At 58.1% G+C, this 18,294-nt stretch overlaps 2 protein-coding genes across 4 annotated transcripts; one reads left to right on the top strand and one right to left on the bottom strand.

Moving 5' to 3' along the window:
* The first annotated feature begins 222 nt into the window (after positions 1-222).
* On the top strand, positions 223-7,788 carry DDX49 (DEAD-box helicase 49). 2 transcript variants are annotated; one of them, XM_032867734.1, is made up of 13 exons: positions 223-362; positions 1,637-1,760; positions 2,727-2,812; positions 2,901-3,022; positions 3,343-3,530; positions 3,692-3,832; positions 4,764-4,839; positions 5,109-5,185; positions 5,365-5,462; positions 6,153-6,227; positions 6,929-7,035; positions 7,117-7,188; positions 7,277-7,788. In XM_032867734.1, the coding sequence occupies exons 1-13, from the start codon at positions 248-250 to the stop codon at positions 7,463-7,465; spliced, it is 1,470 nt and encodes a 489-aa protein (XP_032723625.1). In that variant the 5' UTR covers positions 223-247; the 3' UTR covers positions 7,466-7,788. The 2 variants fall into 2 exon arrangements, with proteins under 2 accessions (XP_032723625.1, XP_032723626.1); XM_032867735.1 differs by having other exon boundaries at positions 6,947-7,035.
* Positions 7,789-8,412: 624 nt separating this feature from the next.
* Positions 8,413-15,968, bottom strand: HOMER3 (homer scaffold protein 3). 2 transcript variants are annotated; one of them, XM_032867736.1, is made up of 10 exons: positions 15,801-15,968; positions 13,980-14,061; positions 13,743-13,899; positions 13,363-13,494; positions 12,116-12,223; positions 11,180-11,301; positions 10,548-10,704; positions 10,111-10,218; positions 9,931-10,017; positions 8,413-8,898 (listed from the first exon to the last, which is right to left on the bottom strand). In XM_032867736.1, the coding sequence occupies exons 2-10, from the start codon at positions 13,991-13,993 to the stop codon at positions 8,707-8,709; spliced, it is 1,077 nt and encodes a 358-aa protein (XP_032723627.1). In that variant the 5' UTR covers positions 13,994-14,061; positions 15,801-15,968; the 3' UTR covers positions 8,413-8,706. The 2 variants fall into 2 exon arrangements, with proteins under 2 accessions (XP_032723627.1, XP_032723629.1); XM_032867738.1 differs by lacking the exon at positions 15,801-15,968 and adding an exon at positions 15,123-15,667.
* Positions 15,969-18,294: the final 2,326 nt, after the last annotated feature.

Raw genomic sequence — 18,294 nt, forward strand, 5'->3', positions numbered from 1 at the left:
AAAGGACGGGAGTCGCAAGGACGACTCGCAGGGCATTCGGGAATTGTAGTTTGATTTTATCGCGCGAGCCAATGGAAATCGGGAAAACATGGTAAGCATGTGGTAGAGGCTGGGAATGGTCGAGTGAGCTCGAGGTGGGTGGGACCACGCAGCTAGCGATCCAGTAAACGGGAGCGGTTCTTGACGTCATCGGTACGCGCCGGAAAGCACGGCTCCCACGGGTGTTCACACGAAGCTGGCGAGGGGGATGGCTGGTTTCGCGGAGCTCGGACTGTCATCGTGGCTAGTGGAACAATGTCGGCAGCTGGGTTTGAAACAGCCTACGCCTGTACAGCTCGGCTGCATCCCCGCCATCCTAGAGGGTAAGTGTGTCTCGGCCTCTTCCCCAGGAAGCCTACCCCGTCTTATCGGCTCCCTTTCCATCCGCAGCCTTTGCCCACGCCACTTCTGCGAGGCGAGGGAACATGCTTGGGCGTTATTGGCGAGCCTGGGTCCCAGAGGTAGACTGGGCGGTGTTGGCGTTTGTAACGCACAGTTGATTTCTTGGTCCGCACACAAGTGACTTAATCCCAGAAACTTGTGACCTCAGAGCACAGGGATGAATGACTAATGGCCACTACTGAGAAACTTTGGTCGTTTGCACTACCATCTTATTTTACAAACGGAAACTGAGGTTGTCGAGATTACTAGTAAATGCAGGACTCTGGTCCGGTGAATACTCCCCACTCCCCACTCTGGTAGTCCAACCCTGTTTGCCATTAAAGAGATGCTGTTAGGGGCACCTGGGTGGCTTAGTTGATTGAGCGTCCCACTCTTGATTTCCACTCAGGTCATGATTTCAGGGTGGAAATCAAGGGGGCGTTGGACTCCATGCTGGACGTAGAGTCTGCTTGGGATTCTCCCTCTCCCCCTCTCTCCCGCGCTTCTCTCCCTTCCCCGAGCTTTCTCTCTCTCTTCTCTGTAGAAAGAGAGAAAGAAAGCTAGCCTAGGATATAATAAGCTGAGAGTTGAGGTATTAAATAGACAAAGATGGAGAAATTGATAGGCAGCCTAGGATATAAGATTGGGGGAAGGTTTTCAGGTTTCACCAAGCTGGGATGCTCTGTGAGGGAGTCAAATGAGATAGTGAGTAGTAGCGGGGAACCTGGGTAGCTCAGTTGGTTAAGTGTCTGCCTTCAGCTTAGGTCATGACTCCAGGGTCCTGGGATCGAGCCCCGTGTCTGGCTCCCTGCTCAGCGGGGAGCCTGCTTCTCCCTCCTCTCCCTCTGCCACTCGACCTGCTTGTGCCCTCTCGCGTACACACTCGCTCTCTTTCTCTGTCAAATGAATAAAGTCTTGGGAAAAAAAAAAAAGATAGCAGTGGCATCTTGGGTCAGATGTATGTGGGTTCCACTCCAGCCTGCTACTCACTGGCTGTGTGTTCTGGGCACATCTCTGAGACTCTGTTTCCCTTTCTGTTCAATGGAGATAATAATGGTCACACTCTCCTAGAATTTGTTCATATGCCCAGAACGCAAATGACATAGGACACATTGGACACATGGTAACCGCTCATTAAACATTAGCTATTGTGAACTGCCCAGTAGAACCTTGTCTGCACCTGGTGTGTGTTGATGCCTCTTTGCCTTTTGCCCAGGTCGGGACTGCTTGGGCTGTGCCAAGACAGGCAGTGGCAAGACAGCAGCATTTGTCCTGCCCATCTTGCAGAAGCTGTCTGAGGATCCCTATGGCATCTTCTGCCTCGTCCTGACACCCACCAGGTGAGCCCCCCATAGACCTTCTGGGTGAGTTAACCATCTGTGTTTTCTTGGGCAAGCATCTTTACCTCTCTGAGTGCCCTTTCCCTATGTTTAAAATGGGGACGGAAATCATTCCTGCCTCTTAAGGGAGGCACAAATTTACTGGGATAGTGCGTGAGAAGTGCTGAGTATAGGTCTTGTCTCATGGTAAGCTGTCAGTTCTCTTGTAGCCCGAGACAGAGACACATTACTTGTTCTTGGGCAGATAAATATGGCAGTTGACACGGTAAGTCCTCTAACAGCAGTAGGAGAGGTAGGCGCTGTATGTTGTAAGAGTGTGGCCTGGGGAGGGGAAGTCGAGGAACACGTCATTCCAGAGATGCCTTAAAGGGTGACAGGTATCTCTCAAAGGGACAAATTTGGGGAAGGATACGCCAGGCAGAGGAAGCTGCTAGTGCATTCGAGCAGAGGTGGGAGAAATGCAGGGAACAGAATAGGTACTTGGGGCCGGGCAGGTTAGAGCCAACTTGAGAAAAGCCTAGAATGCCAGGAAGAGAATTAGAACCAATTCTGTGGGCATGTGAGCAGGAGAGGGCAAGACAGGAGGACAGGAAGTGGGCACATGAGCCAAGGGCAGGCCTGGGCAGAGCTGGGGCTGAGGAGTAGGAAAGAAGGGACTTGGACACTGACCAGCCTCAGGGGAGAGGGGACTGATGCTTAGGTTTTGGGCTTTGGTGACTGGTGTCGAGGCCACTGCCGAGGAAGAGAGGCCAGGTTGGGTGGAACTGGTGGGAGAGCGGCCATGGGATGTCTGGGTCAGAGGGGCTCCAGTGCTCCATATCAGAGCCTTTATCCAGAGGGAACTGGGAGCTGTGATGGGTGTGTAAGCAGGAGAGGGACAGTCAGGAGTTCTGAGGGTTGGATATGGGAATGGGAGGCAGGCACAGAACCCCTGTCTAACCCAGCCTGACCCCTTTACACCCACAGGGAGCTGGCCTACCAGATTGCAGAGCAATTCTGGGTGCTGGGGAAGCCTCTGGGCCTGAAAGACTGCATCATTGTCGGCGGCATGGGTACAGGGGGCCCGGGGAGGCTCCAGGTAGGGAACCCCCACGGCCTCAGGCCACCCACCCCGACCCACCTCTCGTACTCCACCTGCAGATATGGTGGCCCAGGCCCTGGAGCTCTCCCGGAAACCGCACGTGGTCATCGCCACACCAGGGCGCCTGGCTGACCACCTACGTAGCTCCAACACTTTTAGCATAAAGAAGATCCGTTTCCTGGTGAGTCGGCCCAGGGCCCGGATTCATCCATTTGGGACATGTGTCCCATAGGCCATCCAGTAGAGCCATAGGAGGGGTGACAAAGACAGCAGAGAAGCAACATGAGGTAGCCCAGACTAGCCAGGGTGGTCGGGGGCAGGGCCTCTCTGAGGCGCTGAGATGGTTGAGGGAGCAGATGTCTGAGACCTAGAGGGAGAACACTCCAGGGCCCGTCTCCAGGGCTGGGAAGGAGGCATGGGGGGGCAGCAGGCTTGGCACGTGATCGGGCCCCGGACAGCGCTGTCACTCCAGATCCCCTACCCCTGGCTACTGGTTCTCAGGTAATGGACGAGGCAGACCGGCTGTTGGAGCAGGGCTGCACCGACTTCACTGTGGACCTGGAGGCCATCCTGGCGGCCGTGCCCGCTCGCCGGCAGACCCTCCTCTTCAGCGCCACACTGACTGACACACTCAGAGAGCTTCAGGGCCTAGCCACCAACCAGCCCTTCTTCTGGGAGGCTCAGGCCCCGTGAGTCCACAGCCAGGTCCCGAGGGGCAGGGCAGGGCAGGCAAGGGGTTGGGTGGGGGGGCCACACCCAACAGAGGTTCTTGCCTATGGACTGTGCAAGGCATTGGCTCCCTTCAGCAGAAGGGGAAACTGAGCCCGGCCCCCCCAACCCCCCATCCCAGGGTACGTACAGTGGAACAGCTGGACCAGCGCTACCTGTTGGTGCCTGAGAAGGTCAAGGATGCCTATCTGGTCCATCTGATTCAGAACTTTCAGGACGAGCACGAGGACTGGTCCATCATCATCTTTACCAACACGTGCAAGTGAGCACGAGCTGCCTCTCTTCTCCTCAGACCCCCTCCCGTAGCCCTTTATGAGGCCTGAGGCGCGAGGCACACGGCTAGTGTTGGCACTCTGGGGCCTCTGCTGAGACCAGAGATTTCAGAGGATTCATTCAGGGAAGCTCAGATCAAGCAGTTTGCTGAGGTCACGCCTCCTGAAGAGGGAGCCAAGACTTGGGGTTCCTCAGACTCGCCATTTTATTTTTCTTTTAAGATTTTTCTTTATTTGTCAGAGAGAGCACGTGGCTCATGTGCGTGCATACAAGCCGGGGGTGGGGAGGCAGCAGGCAGAGGGAGAAGCAGGCTTCTCACTGAGCAGGGAGCCTGATGTGGGGCTTGATCCCAGGACCCTGCTCCCATGATCTGAGCCGAAGGCAGACAGACACTTAACCGACTCAACCACCCAGGCTCTCCAAGACCCGCTCTTAACCAGAAGGCATGGGGGCCTCTGGCTGTCCCCCAGAAACGCCCTGCCGCAGCCAGGAAGGCCTCGAAGCAGCAGCTCTTTACTGTGTCTTGGGCTGTTGCTAAGGCCCAGCACATCGGCTCCAACAGCCAGGCCCTCCTCTCTGCAGTCCCGGAGGCCTTCAGAATCCTTTGAAGCTCTTGGGGAGGTCCTTAGGACGCTGTAGCATGAGCCGGAGTGGAAACGCAGCCTACATCACATGGAGGAGACCTCCTGAGTGGCTGCTGCCCCCTAAGAATTTATCAGCTACCAGAAGAGGAAAGTCTGGGTTTAGGGCTGACTCTCATTGGCTTGGGCCAGGGTCGCCAGGCAGGATACCCTGCACCCCTGCTTCTCCTTCACCAGCTGTGCAGGGCCCCCTACTTGCCGTCTTGGGGTGTGCTGGGGCGGGAGTGCCTTCCCCTGACCGGGGCTCTGGAGAGGTTGCCAGCGTGTCCTTCCCCCCAGGACCTGCCAGATTCTGTGCATGATGCTGCGGAAATTCAACTTCCCCACTGTGGCTCTGCATTCCATGATGAAACAGGTGTGGGATCAGGCTGCCCCAGAGACACACCCCTCCCAATCCCTAGCCTTGGCCTCTCTGCTCTCCTAGCCTCAGGGCCTTTGCCCACACCTTTTCCCTCTGCCTGAAACACTTCCTGCCATGTGTTAACCTTGGTCTGTCCTCATGGGGGCGCCCGTGAGGGTGGGAAGCCTGGAATCCCATGTTCCCAGGCCTCACACGGTAAATGCTCAAATGTTTGCTAACCCTGACCCCCAGTCTTCCCAATTCTCTCCCTGACCTGGCAACAGAAAGAACGCTTTGCTGCCCTGGCCAAATTCAAGTCCAGCATCTACAGGATCCTGATTGCCACAGATGTAGCCTCCCGGTGAGCAGCCCCACGGTACTCCCTCCTGTGGGCTGGCCAGTGGCACCCCCACAGAGGGACCAGAGGGCTCACCCTGGCAAGGGGTGGGGCTGCCCCGACTTCTGGCTGAGTGACGTGGGGTGGGTCCTCGCCTTGGTTTCTGCATGTGGATGGCAGCATTGATTTGCTTCTGCCTCCAGGGGCCTGGACATTCCCACAGTGCAGGTGGTCATCAACCACAACACCCCCGGGCTCCCCAAGATCTACATACACCGAGTCGGCCGGACAGCTCGGGCAGGTAAGCGGACAGGGCCAGGTGGCCTTCGGACCCGTGTCCCTCCGCCCTGCCCACCCCTCGAGGAGCCCAAGTCAGGAGCCGGTGGGAGAAGACGGGGGAGGGGGTGGAGCCCGCAGGTGAGAAGCAGGGTCAAAAGTTGGGGGAATCATCCTTTTGAAAGCAAAGGCAGGGAATGTTTTCGTTTGAGATTCTCACACCTGGAGTGGGCAGAGACAGGGTTTCTGGGGTGGCCAGCTGAGGCCTGGCGCTTCTCCCCTGTCCTGTGGCCCTGGGGCAGGGCACATCAGCTCTCTAGGTCCGTCTCGTCATCAGAGGACAGGTAGCAGGAATGACGCGTGTTTGTGCTGCTCCAAGGGTCGTGAGCCTCACCAGCTATGAGTGCTGAGGGAGACACCGTCACCCTCACAGACATGGGAGACAGAGACTAGTGGGCGCAGCTCTGCATTGAGGCATGTCAAGGCTTCTCGCTGACAAAACTCCCCGACAGCCATGCCCTGGAGGGAAATCAGCCACGTCACCAGCCCCTGTGGACGGCTGGCCCAGCAGGAGAGCCGCCTCTCCTGGGACCCTGTGTCTCCTCTGTGAGGGACCTGCCCTCACTCCGTTCCCACCAAGAGAGCTGCCTGGTGGTCGCAGCCTATCTCTGTTGGCCCCCAGCTCATAGCAGGTAACTGTGGCATGTCCTCGCAGGGCGGCAAGGACAGGCCATCACACTGGTGACGCAGTACGACATCCACCTTGTCCATGCCATTGAGGAGCAGATCAGTGAGTGGAGGGACAGGAGAGGAGCCGGGGGGAGGCGGGTGCATCTGGGTGAGACACCTGCTGGGCTGCTCACCGAGCAGAGCTTGGACTGCACTTCCCGCCCTGTGCAACCCCAAGTGATGGCTTTTAGCCCGGTTATCAAAACCAGCTTCCCACAGTGGCCCTCAGCCGCCAAAAGCCACATCCGGTGGTAAGGGACTTCAGTTTCTCAGCCTGGGATGTATCGGTGGTCCCCGTGGATGAGTCAGAGCCCCCAGGGCCAGGGTCTGGGTGTGTTTAACAACCCCCTTGGGTATTTTAATGTGCAGCCCAGACCAACCAGCACTGGAAAATCTATAATCACTGCACAGACTGCCCTAAAATTCAGAAACCTCTGGACTGCAAAAGGCTGTGTTTGAGTAATCCTTACACCCAACGTGAAGCTCAAACTCATGACCCCAAGATCAAGAGTCGCACACTGTTCTGACGGAGCCAGCCAGGCGCCCCTAAAGGACGATGTTTAAAAAAAATACTTCCCGTCAAGTTCATAGTGTTGCTAACAGCGACAAATAAAAGGACAGCCTATCCTCTTCAGGTCTGCAATCCCAGATCTTGCTTACCTGACCCTAATCTGCTATGACGCCAGTCTTGCATGCCCCACTGCATGGGAAGCTCACTCCTAAGCCAGAAACTCTCCCTTGTCTGCTCTCTCCCACCCCATGGGACCCCTGCCCCTGCAGAGAAGAAGCTGGAGGAGTTCTCTGTGGAGGAGGCCAGTGTGCTGCAGATCCTCACGCAGGTCAACGTGGTGCGGAGGGAGTGTGAAATTGTGAGTGTTAGAAGCCGTGAGGCCCCCGGGTGCCCCCTTGGAGATGAGGGCCCCCGTGACGGCCTCTCCTTCCCTCCCCAGAAACTGGAGGCGGCCAACTTTGACGAAAAGAAGGAGATCAATAAGCGGAAGCAGCTGATCCTGGAGGGGAAGGTGAGGGCTGAGCTGGCAGGTGGATGGCAGGGAGGGCTTACAGGAGGCAGACTGGCAGCTCGGTCACCTGCGGGTCCTCCCATGCCAGGATCCCGACCTGGAGGCCAAGCGCAAGGCTGAGCTGGCCAAGATCAAGCAGAAGAACCGGCGCTTCAAGGACAAGGTGGAGCAGGTGCTCCAGCGGCAGAAGGCCAGGGGGGCTGGCCGCAGGGGGCGTCCACCCAGGGCCCCGACTGGAGGGCGCTCGGCCCCGGCACCCAGCCAGGGCCCGTCCTGAGCACCACTGTGGCCCCCACCGGCCCCGCCTGGGATTCCTTCCTGGAACTGACGGTCAGAGGGCTCCTCCCCTCCCCCTGGACCTGCTCAGTCCCTGTCAGTGGGACCAAGGGACACCCATGTTGTGCTCCACACAGCTTTCCACCTTGTAGCCCCCGGCTGGCCCCTTCTTGGAGCCCCTGCCTGCAGATGAGGAAGGAACATTGGCTACGAGGTTGGGCCCAGCTCCACACACAGTGGCCCTGGGGGGTGGATGCTGCAGGGCCCCAGAGCAAAGGTGTGTTGCTTGCAGGAGTCACCTAATAAATGGGTCTCTTGACTTTCCCATCGGATTCTGCAGGAGTGGGGGCAGGGGAGGAGGGTTCAGCTGCTGGTGCTTCCCAAGGCCCCCAGAACATCATGTCACCCCCCACCCCACCCCAGTCCTCCATTCCCATCAGGCCAAGCCAAAGGTTTCAACTACAGTGCTGGCCATTCTGGCCAGGTGACCTTGGGTTTGAGAAGCCCCCTGTGGGCCTCAGTTTCCTCATCTAGAAAATGGGCACTGCAAGGACACCATTCTCCAAATGTGGCTGTCAGGTTCAGTGACGTGACGCCTGTGTGTAGTGAACACTAACATGTTCTAGAAGCTTCCCCACCTGCCCACCGGAATCTGGGGTTTGTAGCCAGAATAAAGGGAGGGGTACTTAACCAGGGGACACCTAAAGGCAAACTGGTCCAGACAAGAGGATTTGAGCCCAAGGGAGTGGGGACAGCTGTGCTGGGCAGAGCTGGACTCCTGGCTCTGTGGCATGATGTGCTCCTCGGACTCTGAAACTTACTCTTCTCGCGGGCAAGTGGGTTGCTAAGCCCAACAGAGCAGCTGAGGTGCCTCCAAGAGGAAGCAGGTAGAGGGTGCAGGGACGGCGGTTAGATGCCCGGGTGTCCACACAACACACAGACACGCACTGCCGCTCTTAGAAATGTAATCTGGGCGCCAGCGCACGCCCTGGGGATTCTAGAAATTCTACACAATGAAAAGCTCCCTAAACAGCCCCTGAGCTGTGAGTGGCCAGGGCCAGCTGGGGGCACTGTGGCCAGGCCCTTCCCAGGCCGAGTTGGGCCCCCTGGTCCCTGCCAGGGTGAATGGCCCACTGTGCCGCCCGCGGCCCGCCTCGTGCTCCAGGCGGAAATCATGCGTCTGAAACCAGCTCCCGCAGGCCCACGGCTCCCACGGCTCCCACGCAGACCCTGCAGCCAGGCTCAGGGGGTGCCCTCAGCCAGGCGGGCAAGGCCCTCTCGAAGCTCGCTCAGCTCAAACAGCCTGACGTCCAGCAGCTGTGCGGCCCGGCCCACCTCAGCCCGTGCTCGTTCCCGCTCGGCCCGCGCCTCCTCCAGGCTGCGCTCCGTTGCCCGCAGCTGGTGTTCCAGCTCAGCATTGCGGGTCTCCAGGTCCTGCAGGGAGAGGGTAGACAAGATTTGGGGCCCCAACAAGTCTAGGGTCACCAGTCCTGCTTGGGGCATCCAGCATCTGAGTGCCATACCATCAGACCCCACTTTGGACCATGCCATGCCCCATCCGTCTCTTACCCTCCCTGCAGCTTCTCCCAAGACACTCCCTGAGCCCTTGGCCAATATAAAGTTCATAGAACTGATCACATCCCTCTTCTGCTCAAGACCCTTCTGTGACCCATCAGGCTAGGAACAAAATCCACATCCCTCCCTCCTTGCTCATTCCAGCTCAGACTTGCTGGCTTCCTTGTGGTTCCTTGAACATGTTGAGTTTCTCCCCACCTCAGGGCCTTTGCACAGGCTGAGCACTCTGCCCAGAAGACAAGAGGGAGCATTTCCCCAACTTCTCTCTTCTGGGTCCCCTGATCCTTTAAAATCTTCACCTGCTGGACTCGGGGCATTCCCCATGAACATTTCTCAGAAAAAGTCTTCAGTGAAAGCCAGACCAGTCAGACCTGGGTTCAAATGCAGGCTCCTGACCCTGAGGGTTTGATGGGGTCAAGCATGGCAATTCAGCAGGGACTCAAAAATTGCTTGTTGAGGGGTGCCTGGGTAGCTCAATTGGTTAAGCATGTGCCTTCGGCTTGGGTCATGATCTCAGGGTCCTGGGATCGAGCCCCATGTTGGGCTCCCTGCTCAGCAGGGAGCATGCTTCTCCCAACCCCCTCTGCCCTCCTCCCCCCACTGCCATACTCTATGTCAAAAAAATGAATAAACTCTTTAAAAATTTCTTGCCTAGTCAAAGAATGAAACGTTGTACTAATAACTGTCTCTCACAAAACACTGGCTGCAACGCAGGGCCTGCCAATCCTTCACAACCTTGGGTAAATCTCTTCCTGACCCCACTTACAGGTGAAGAAACTGAGGCTCGGAGAGGCATACAGCTGCCCAGGACCCATCAGGAAGGAAAGACCCCAGATCTGTCCCACAGAGGGGGCAGGCTGGGACACCCTGTCCCGTGATAGCAACACACACCTGCACTTTCTGCTGCGTCTCCTCCCGCTCGGTGGCATCCACGGCCTCACGTGGTCCACCAGTCTGGTTCTTCAGCGTCTGGATCTCCTAGAGAAGAGTTCCCAGGGTCTATTCTGGGGGTCCTGGCTCCCCTGTAGGAGGTCAGGGAAGATGAAGCCCAGGGATATGCACTCTGCTCACCTGGTCCTTTGTCTGCACTAATGCCTCCAGCTGCTCCAGTGCCTGGCTCCCTTCCTTCTCGTTGGCTGAGGGTTGCTCGGCGGCTGCCTGGGCCTCCAGCTCAGCTACCTACGTGGACAGGAAAGTCAGGCCCTGACACCCCAGCCTGCACTCTCCTGACACCTGGGGAAACTGTCCTTTGCTCAGTCACACCCCGGACGAGGCACTCAGCTTCCTCTGATTGGGGGTACCACCTCCAAGCAGGGAAGACTTTAGGGGGTTTGACAAAGGTTGGCATTCTCTCAAACCCATAATACAGAACAAGAAACTGAGGCTCAGGGAAAGGACCTTCAGAGATCACACAGCCAGGCAGTGAACCCAGGACGGATAGGACATGCGGAGGCAGAGGCTCCCCAATTGCCTGGGCCACCTGGAGTCTCTCGAAGGGGTCCCCTCACCCGCTGCCGCAGCCTCTCGGCCTCCGCGCGCTGGGCCTCCAGCTGCTGCCTCCACTGTGCGGCCGCGGCGTTGGCTTCTCGCAGGGCGCCCGCCAACTTGTTGTTGCTGTCCTGCAGCGCGAAGAACTCGGCCTCCCACTGCACCTCACCCACCGAGCTGCAGGGACGCAAGGGTTGGCGAGGGCGAGGACAGGCCGAACAGGTAGGGGGCAGGGGCGGGCTGGGGAAGGGGGTGACAGGGCGGGGCGGTGCGAGGGATGGGGCGGAGCTGGGGGCGGGGCCATAGGTGGGGACATCCCGGGGGAGCGCCGTCTAGTCGGGGGCGGGGTCAGTCCACCTGGGCGTGCTCAGAACCGGGTGAGGGTCGGGGAGGCGTGGCTGAGGCAGGGTTAGTTCCCAGGGGCGGACGAGGTAGGGGTAGGGTCAGCCCCGAAAAGGCGTGGTCAAAGGAGAAGCGCGTTCGAGGGGCGCGGTCCGCTCCAGAAGCCGCAGGACCCGAGTCAGCCCCCTCCCCTCCCCGGGCCTTGGGTACACAGTCAGATCCCGCGGCCGGTCGCGCCCCCCGGCTTCAAGGAAGCTCCTCTCCGCGCCTTCCGTCCCGCCACGTACTATGCCCGCCCCACCCGCCTCACCCCTCCGACAGCATCTTCTTGAGCCGCTCGCGCTCCGCGGGGCCGGGGACGTCCGCGCTCTGGCTACGGAACAGTTTCTCATCGCCTGGGCCGTTAGCGCTGACGAGGGGACTTGGGGGCACCTAAGGGTGTGGGCAGAAGCGAGGTCACACTGTGGTCCAGCTTCGGTAAAGGACAGGTTGGTTAGGTCATGGTTGGGATCAGGGCTGATGTTACTGGCGTTGTGACGGAAGACAGGAGTCCTTTCTAGCGCTAGGATGCGAGCACGCCCTTCCTCTCCTCATCCACCCTCTATGGCTCCCCAGGACCCCTGGGCTAGAGCTCTGGGAACTGTACCCCCACCTTGCCTGCCTGGGCTCTCACCAAGTCCCCAGGAGCACACCTGAGGCAGGCTAGTCTAAATAAACCCACTGAGATATTCAAAATCTGCAAAGGTCGGGGAAGTGATGTAAAACCTCTGTGCTATCCTCTCATGGCACTACCCTTCCCTGGGGCCAAATTTCAACATGAGTTTAAGATTCAGACCAGAAGCTCTCTTCCATGCTGAATTCACTGCCTGGACCAGGAGCCTGCTTTTTCATCTCTGTAACCCTCTTTCCCAGCCCTGGGCCTGGCACACAGTAGGTGGTCGGTAAATTCTGCTGAATAAATCAATGGCGGAAGGCTCCCAGGACAGTTTTTCACTCTGCCGCCTTGCTGCTACTTAGCTATTTTAACCTCCAGGTTTCTACTCTCCCATCTAAGCTGGTTTCCAGGCCTTCAGGGATCCAAGCCTAGCCAGACCCCCAGGTCGTGCTCCTGACACTTTCCCTCCAAGGCTCCTACTGTAGGTCTAGTTTGACCCGATCTGTGAGCACTGGTCTCAGGCACCTGCACAGCACCTGGGCGCTCAGTAGCAGCTGAGTGACTAGGAGGCATGGGACAGGGAGTACTGACCTGGTGGGCAGCGAGCCCCAGGGCTGGACTGGTGAGCTCCCCCCCATCCTGAGATTTCTCCCTGGCCAGCCTTGCTGCTTCCTTTACTTCCTGGAACTTCTCAGCAAACTGGGGCGGGGCGGGGGGGGGGGGCGGAGAAGCAGAACAAACAATCAAAGAAAACCCAGCCCCCTCTCCCAGGGCCCCACTTGGTCACCCCCACCCAGTGCCAGCCCTGTCACTCTGGAAGGGACTTTAGGAGCCGCGCATATCCTCTCATCTCATGAACTGGAAGAAGGCTTGGAAAATGTCCCAGCGAGCAGACTGAGTATCATGGCGTGGGTGGGATGTTCACGGAAGTGGATTACACCGAGCCACCTTGAGAAAGGGCTCCCCTTTTCCTCTCAGTCTGGCTTATTTCAGCAAGGAGAGCCTCAGGTGGGTGCTCTCTTTAGTGCCTGGAACACTTGTGAATATATCGTTTTATAACAAAGAAAAAGCAAGTCTTGGGCTCAGAGCCTCTGAGAGGGCACCTGTGCCCAGGGAGAATGTAAATTGCCCTGTTCTCCTACTATATTACCTTTACCATGCTACCAGTTTTCCAATTAGGGTGGGTAGGATACGCTGTTTTTCATTTTAAAATAAATTTCTTTCATTGAATAATAATTTTTTAAAGAAAAATTTTCAAAGAAATTTTAAAGAAAATTTTAAAGAAAAACAGTCACTTGACTGGGACAAAGGGGCCAGTGCCATTCACTGGTGGGGCAGGTGGGGGGAGGGAGGAAGTCATTTCCAAAAACAGTCCAACAGCAACTGAATACTCAGTGGGAAAAAAATACTCCTGCCTTATACCACCCACAGAAATTAATTCAAGACCTAAATTTGAAAGGAAAATGAAAGCTTCTAGAAGCAAGAGAATCCTCACGATCTCATTAGGAATCAGAAAGCACTATCCATCCGGGGAAAAAATGGGATGAGACAATATTGAAGTCTGGAGACAGCAGAGGGTGGAGGGAGGCGATGAAGAAGGTAGTGAGTGCTAGGGTGTGTGAGGGAACTCCCAGCCCGTCCCAGGCACCCAGAGAAGGTCAGGGTGTGTCCAAAATTGGAGTAGGTGGCCCGCCGAGCTGAGACATGATCCAGGGAACCAGGAAGGGTTATCTAACTCGGAGGGCCATCCTGCAACACCTGCCCAGGGGCCCCAGTGTACCTGGGAGAAGACCCAGGCCCAGCCCTGTCCCTCCCACCACGGAACCCTGCAAGCCCACCTGGGTCAGATGCTGCTCAGAAGCAAAGCCAAGGCCATAAACAGTGTTGGCGCGACTGTCTGCCCACTGCCCGAACTTCTGGGAGGTTTTGGTAAAGGTCATGTTGGGGGTGACAGTGCTGTTGATGATGGCCTGGGGAGGGGGGGGGACACAAAATTCAAGGTTGATGAGACTGATAATAATGAACATGAAACCTCCAGGGTGTCATTTTATATTAATTAGCTCCTGGGAGGTCCTTGGTGTGAGCCATTGCAGGAGGGAGACTGATTCTGGGCTCCTCCCAACCCCAATCCCCCAGGCACACAGCAAGGCAATGACCAGACCCAGGCCTGTCTCTGAGACTCCAGGAGCCTGCCACCCCACCCAGGCCCTGCCAGGACCTTGGCACCCCCAATGCTGATGATTCGGTAGACATTGCGGGTGGCATCGTAGAAGTAGGAGACAGTGAGTGCGTGCTTGCCCGCAGGGATCCAGTTCCGCTTGGTGGCTGGGTCAATCTGGAACACGTGCGCCCGTGTGCTGAAGATAGGCTGCTCCCTGCAGGGGGGAGAGCATTCTCAGAGGGGCTAAGCAGCACTCAGGGGACTCAGGGCCAAGCTGGGGAGGCGGGGGCTCACCTGGCTGTGGACATTGGTCAGGCTGGGCTGGGTGGGCTCCAAGAAGCAGCCAGAGGGATGGCAGGAGCTGCGGGCTCAGTCTCTGGGGGGGGGTGGGAGGGGAGGGGGCTTGTGAGTGTCTCTCCAGGACAGGCTTAAGGAAACCAAGCAGGTCCAACCTCAGGACCCACTGCCAAGGTACACCATTCATAGAACGTCAGTCAAAAAGGTTAAGGGCATCAGCAGATCATTCAGAGCAAAAAGACCCTGTCCCTCTCCATTGAGGAAGCCCCCACATAGCCGAGCAGGAGATGGCTCTCTGAGAGGAGACAGGTGGCCCTTGATATCCCAGCATAAACTTCTCAGCATGCTGTTTACCGAACCCCCAGTGACACCCCCTCAATCTTGGGGTAGGTAGAGAAGGCCAAGGTGAACTCCTGCTTGGTATTTTCTGCCACATTCACTCATCACTCCCCAAACCGGGATCTCCATCCAAATGTGGGGCAGGACCAGGCGCCTACTGGGAGACTAGTCCCCCACCCCCAGAATCCACAGGGGAACCCCTCAACTTCCACTGTAGGGCAGAAGCACATCTTGGAGTCAGAGTCCCAATCCCCAGGGAGCTCCCAGCCTAGTTAAAAGGTAAGATGTAGCCCAACAAGTTTATCTCGGTGCCCAGTTCCTGGTCACCCATACCCACTCAATCCCAATAGGGCTGGGCTGGGTGGCATCAAGGATTGGGAGAGGGGGCCCCCCAGCTCCTCTTGGTGCCTTTAGTCACAACCCCACAGAAACCAGGAATGGCTGCCCTAGAGAATTCCTGACCCTCACCTCTGTGCCCCCAAAACCTGCACCCGGGGCATCTGTAGAGGACCAGCAGGGACCTGGGGAAGGGAGGTGGCAAAGTGGGGGAAGGGAGGCCCCCCACGGAGCGGCCTCCTCAGGTCAGAGGATACCCCCCCACCCTGTCCTGGGCAGCTGCTGCCCCGGTCACAGGGTCTGAAACCGGAGTCCCTGTGTGGGGGAGGGGCGGCAGCTCTGGCCTGGGTTGGGAGCAGGTCCTGGAGCTAAGCAGGGTTCCAGGGTGCAGGGGTCCCAGAAACACAGGCCCTTCCGGCCCTGAAGGTCCTGCCGCGACTTGCAGCTTTGGGGAAAGTTACTCACCAACTAGTCATGTGCCTCGGACGCCGCCGGCCCGCGGGGCTCCCGGAGGAGGCCCCGACCCCGCCCGGTGCCCAGGATCCCCAATTGCGTGTGGGGGCGAAGCCCCACCCCATGCGCCCCAGTCCGGGGGGCCTGATATTCAGTAAGGAAGGAGTTCCCATCCGCGTCAGAAGCGGGGCGCCCAATACGCTCCCCGACTTCGGGAAGTGCCACCCTCGACCCGGGAACTTCCGAGATCCGCGCGACGCCCCCCAACTCCGGGCCCAGAACTTCGGGGACACATTCTCCGCCTCCTCCAGGTCCAGAACTTCGGGGATCCCTCGCGCCACCTCCTACTCCTAAATTTCGGGGACTCCCTGCCACCTCTCCAACCCCGGGTCCGGAATTTCGGGATCTCCTCGCGCCGCCTCCCTACCCCAGGCCGGGAACGTCGGGGACACCGCAGCCTCTTCCAACGCCGGGTCCGGAACTTTGGGAACCCCTCGCCCTGTGCCCTCTCCGACCCCGACTCCGGAACTTCGAGGCCCCCGCGCCCCCTTAAGCCCCGGAATTTCGGAGATCCCCGAGCCGCCCCCAGCCTCCCTGTCCGGAACTTCGGGGACCCGCCGCGCCCTCCCCATGGTCCTGGAACCTCGGGCCCCCCGCGTCCCCGGCGCAGGCTCGGACAGCCGGGCTCACCCTGCGGGCTCGGCGCCCCGCGAGTGTCCGGGCGCGAGTCGGGTGCTGCCCCGCGCCGCCGACTCCCCGCAGCCCGGCGCCCCGCTCGCTTGCTGGCTCCGGGGCCCGCGCCCTCCGCGCCGCCCTCCGCACCGCCCGCGCCTTTGTCTGCGCCTCCGCCGCCGCCCGCGCCGCCTCCGGTCCCATCGCGGCCGGTCCCGACGCGGCCGCCGCCCGCCCCGCCTCCCCGGGCTGCCGAGGCCGCCCCGCAGCGCCCCCTGCCGGCCCTCCGCGGTGGGGGGGAGGGGGAGAGGGAGGGGCGGAAGCCGGGAGGAAGGCGGGACAGGACCAGCCTTGGGAGGGAGTCCCAGGGAAGAGGGACCGGGGGTGAGGATGGGGACAGAGACCCAGACCCAGAAGCAGAGATATCAGAGAGAGACACGGGAGACAGACGGGTGGAGAACGTGACTTCATCGTCCTGTCAGGGGTGGCCCTGACCCTCCAGGTCACTGCTGCCCATTCTCTAGCTGTCTGAGGTGGTCACCTTCTGCTTTTTACGGGAATCCCTCTCCACCGGACAGGGATTTGGGACAGGGCACCTCTACAGCACAGAGGGCGGTGTCTGCACTCAGTAGGTGCTCTGTGGGTGTTACTAGGAAATGAAAGAGACAGGCTGGAAGAGAGGTAGAGAGGCTGAGAGAGGCAAACAGTAGGCACTTCATGAGGTTTGATCAGGGATGTCCCATCAGAGTCCTTCCTGCCTGACTTCTACCTAGCTCTGATCCCCGGTTGGGGAGGGGCTTCTGCCCACCTTGTCTCCCAGGAGAGGAAGGAATGGATACCAACCATGGTGGAATTATCAGTATTGCTCTGTTGCAGGGCCCCAAGAACCTAGGGCAGATGGAATGTTGGGACCCCGTTCCCACCAAATGAGTGAATTCCCTGAAGGTCGTCAGGTCTGGGTTTGCCATCTCTGATCAGAGGGAGCCTTTTGTACAGTTGCCAAGAGGGGGTCCTTCTCAAGATGAGCCGCCAGGATCATCTTCCCCAGACCTGAGTCTTCCTGTGGGACCCACTTGTCTATCCTGCGGCTGCCCTTTCTCTGGGCTCTTCCAAAGTCATGCAGGGCCATCGGAGTCATGGATAGAGGGGCTGCAGTTCCCCCGAACCAAGGCCCACAGATCCCCCAAACCTCATGTTTGAACTTTCTGATGATCTCAGAGATTTTGCTTTTTGTCTTCTCTGTCCCGTCTCCTTTCCCTGTTCTTTTCTTTCCGCTTCCCCCGCTGACAAGAATCATACATCTGGGCTGGTAGCTATCTTCAAGATACCTTTAGGTGAATTCTAGGTCACGTGGTTTCTGGAGCCTTATGTCGGGGCCACGATGGAGTTACCTTTGCCCAAGCTCTTCCCTCCACCTGGAAAGCCTTTTCTGCAGGTGTATATTCTGACTTATCCTTCCAGGCTCAGCTCCACTGGCCCCTCTCCTCCTGGAAGCTTTTCTGACTCTCTGGGGCTTGGAAGGGATCCCGCCGTGTTTTGCACTGGGCCCCCATCACTTTCTCTGGGATCCCTGATCTGTATTATCTGTGATCACTTCCGTTGCGTACAGGTCTGGGCACTCTTTGGAGGGCTAGCCCATCCTGGAGCCCCAGCCTTACCCAGTATGAGAGGAACTGCTCACCCCTGCTAGGGAAACTGAGGCTCAGGCTGTTTCCCCAACTGCTTTCAACTGCACCAGGCATCTGCACAAGGAAAGGTTTTGGCTTGGCTTTCAGGCCTGAAGCCACAAAACGCTTTGAACATTGTGGGGAACAAAGAAAATACCGTCTGTTCTGTGCAAAGAGTGACTTTTCCTTATTACCAAAAAAATGATTAAAAAAAAAAAAGTAACTGGGAAAGGTGCCGACAGGGCTTAGGCTTCTGGAAGCCACTCAGGGTGTGCTGAGTGCTGGCCGGCAGCAGACTCAGGGCCAGGTGGCCATTCCGTGGGGGCAGCCAAGAGAGGGGCCCCGGCAGACTTTACTCCTTGTGTGGGCAGAAGGCAACAACATGAGGGAGAGTGGGGAGTTGAAATCTTTCCCTGGGCCCCACTCAAAGGCCTCTGGGAGGAGTTAGGATGGGGCTCGCCTTGAGCAGTCCTGACCTGAAGTTGTGTTACTCAAGTACAAATTGAGGGAGTGGTTTGTCAGTGTGGACCTCACTTTTTTCACCTGGAGAATGGGCTGATGCTTACAGGGCTGGGGGTACAGGGAGAAGGCAGGAGAATCCAGGTAACACAAGCAGCTCCTCAGCTGCCTCTGGGTAGACTGGTAGGGAGGGGGCTGCCCTAAGCTACCACCTCCACCCCAGCCTGAGTCCTCTTCTGCCTGGGGTTGTCCTTACAGACTGGGCAGAGGCCACCACCCCAGGGTGGCTGATAAGAAGTGATAGCTTTCCTTTGGGCCTGAGAGAAGATATAAGAAAATGAACTTCCTGTCACAGAAGGGAGCAAGCAGAGACTTGAACAGTTTAT

This window comes from Lontra canadensis, unplaced genomic scaffold, assembly GCF_010015895.1.
Source record: "Lontra canadensis isolate GAN:19392208 unplaced genomic scaffold, GSC_riverotter_1.0 scaffold35, whole genome shotgun sequence".
Taxonomy (NCBI): Eukaryota; Metazoa; Chordata; class Mammalia; order Carnivora; family Mustelidae; genus Lontra; species Lontra canadensis.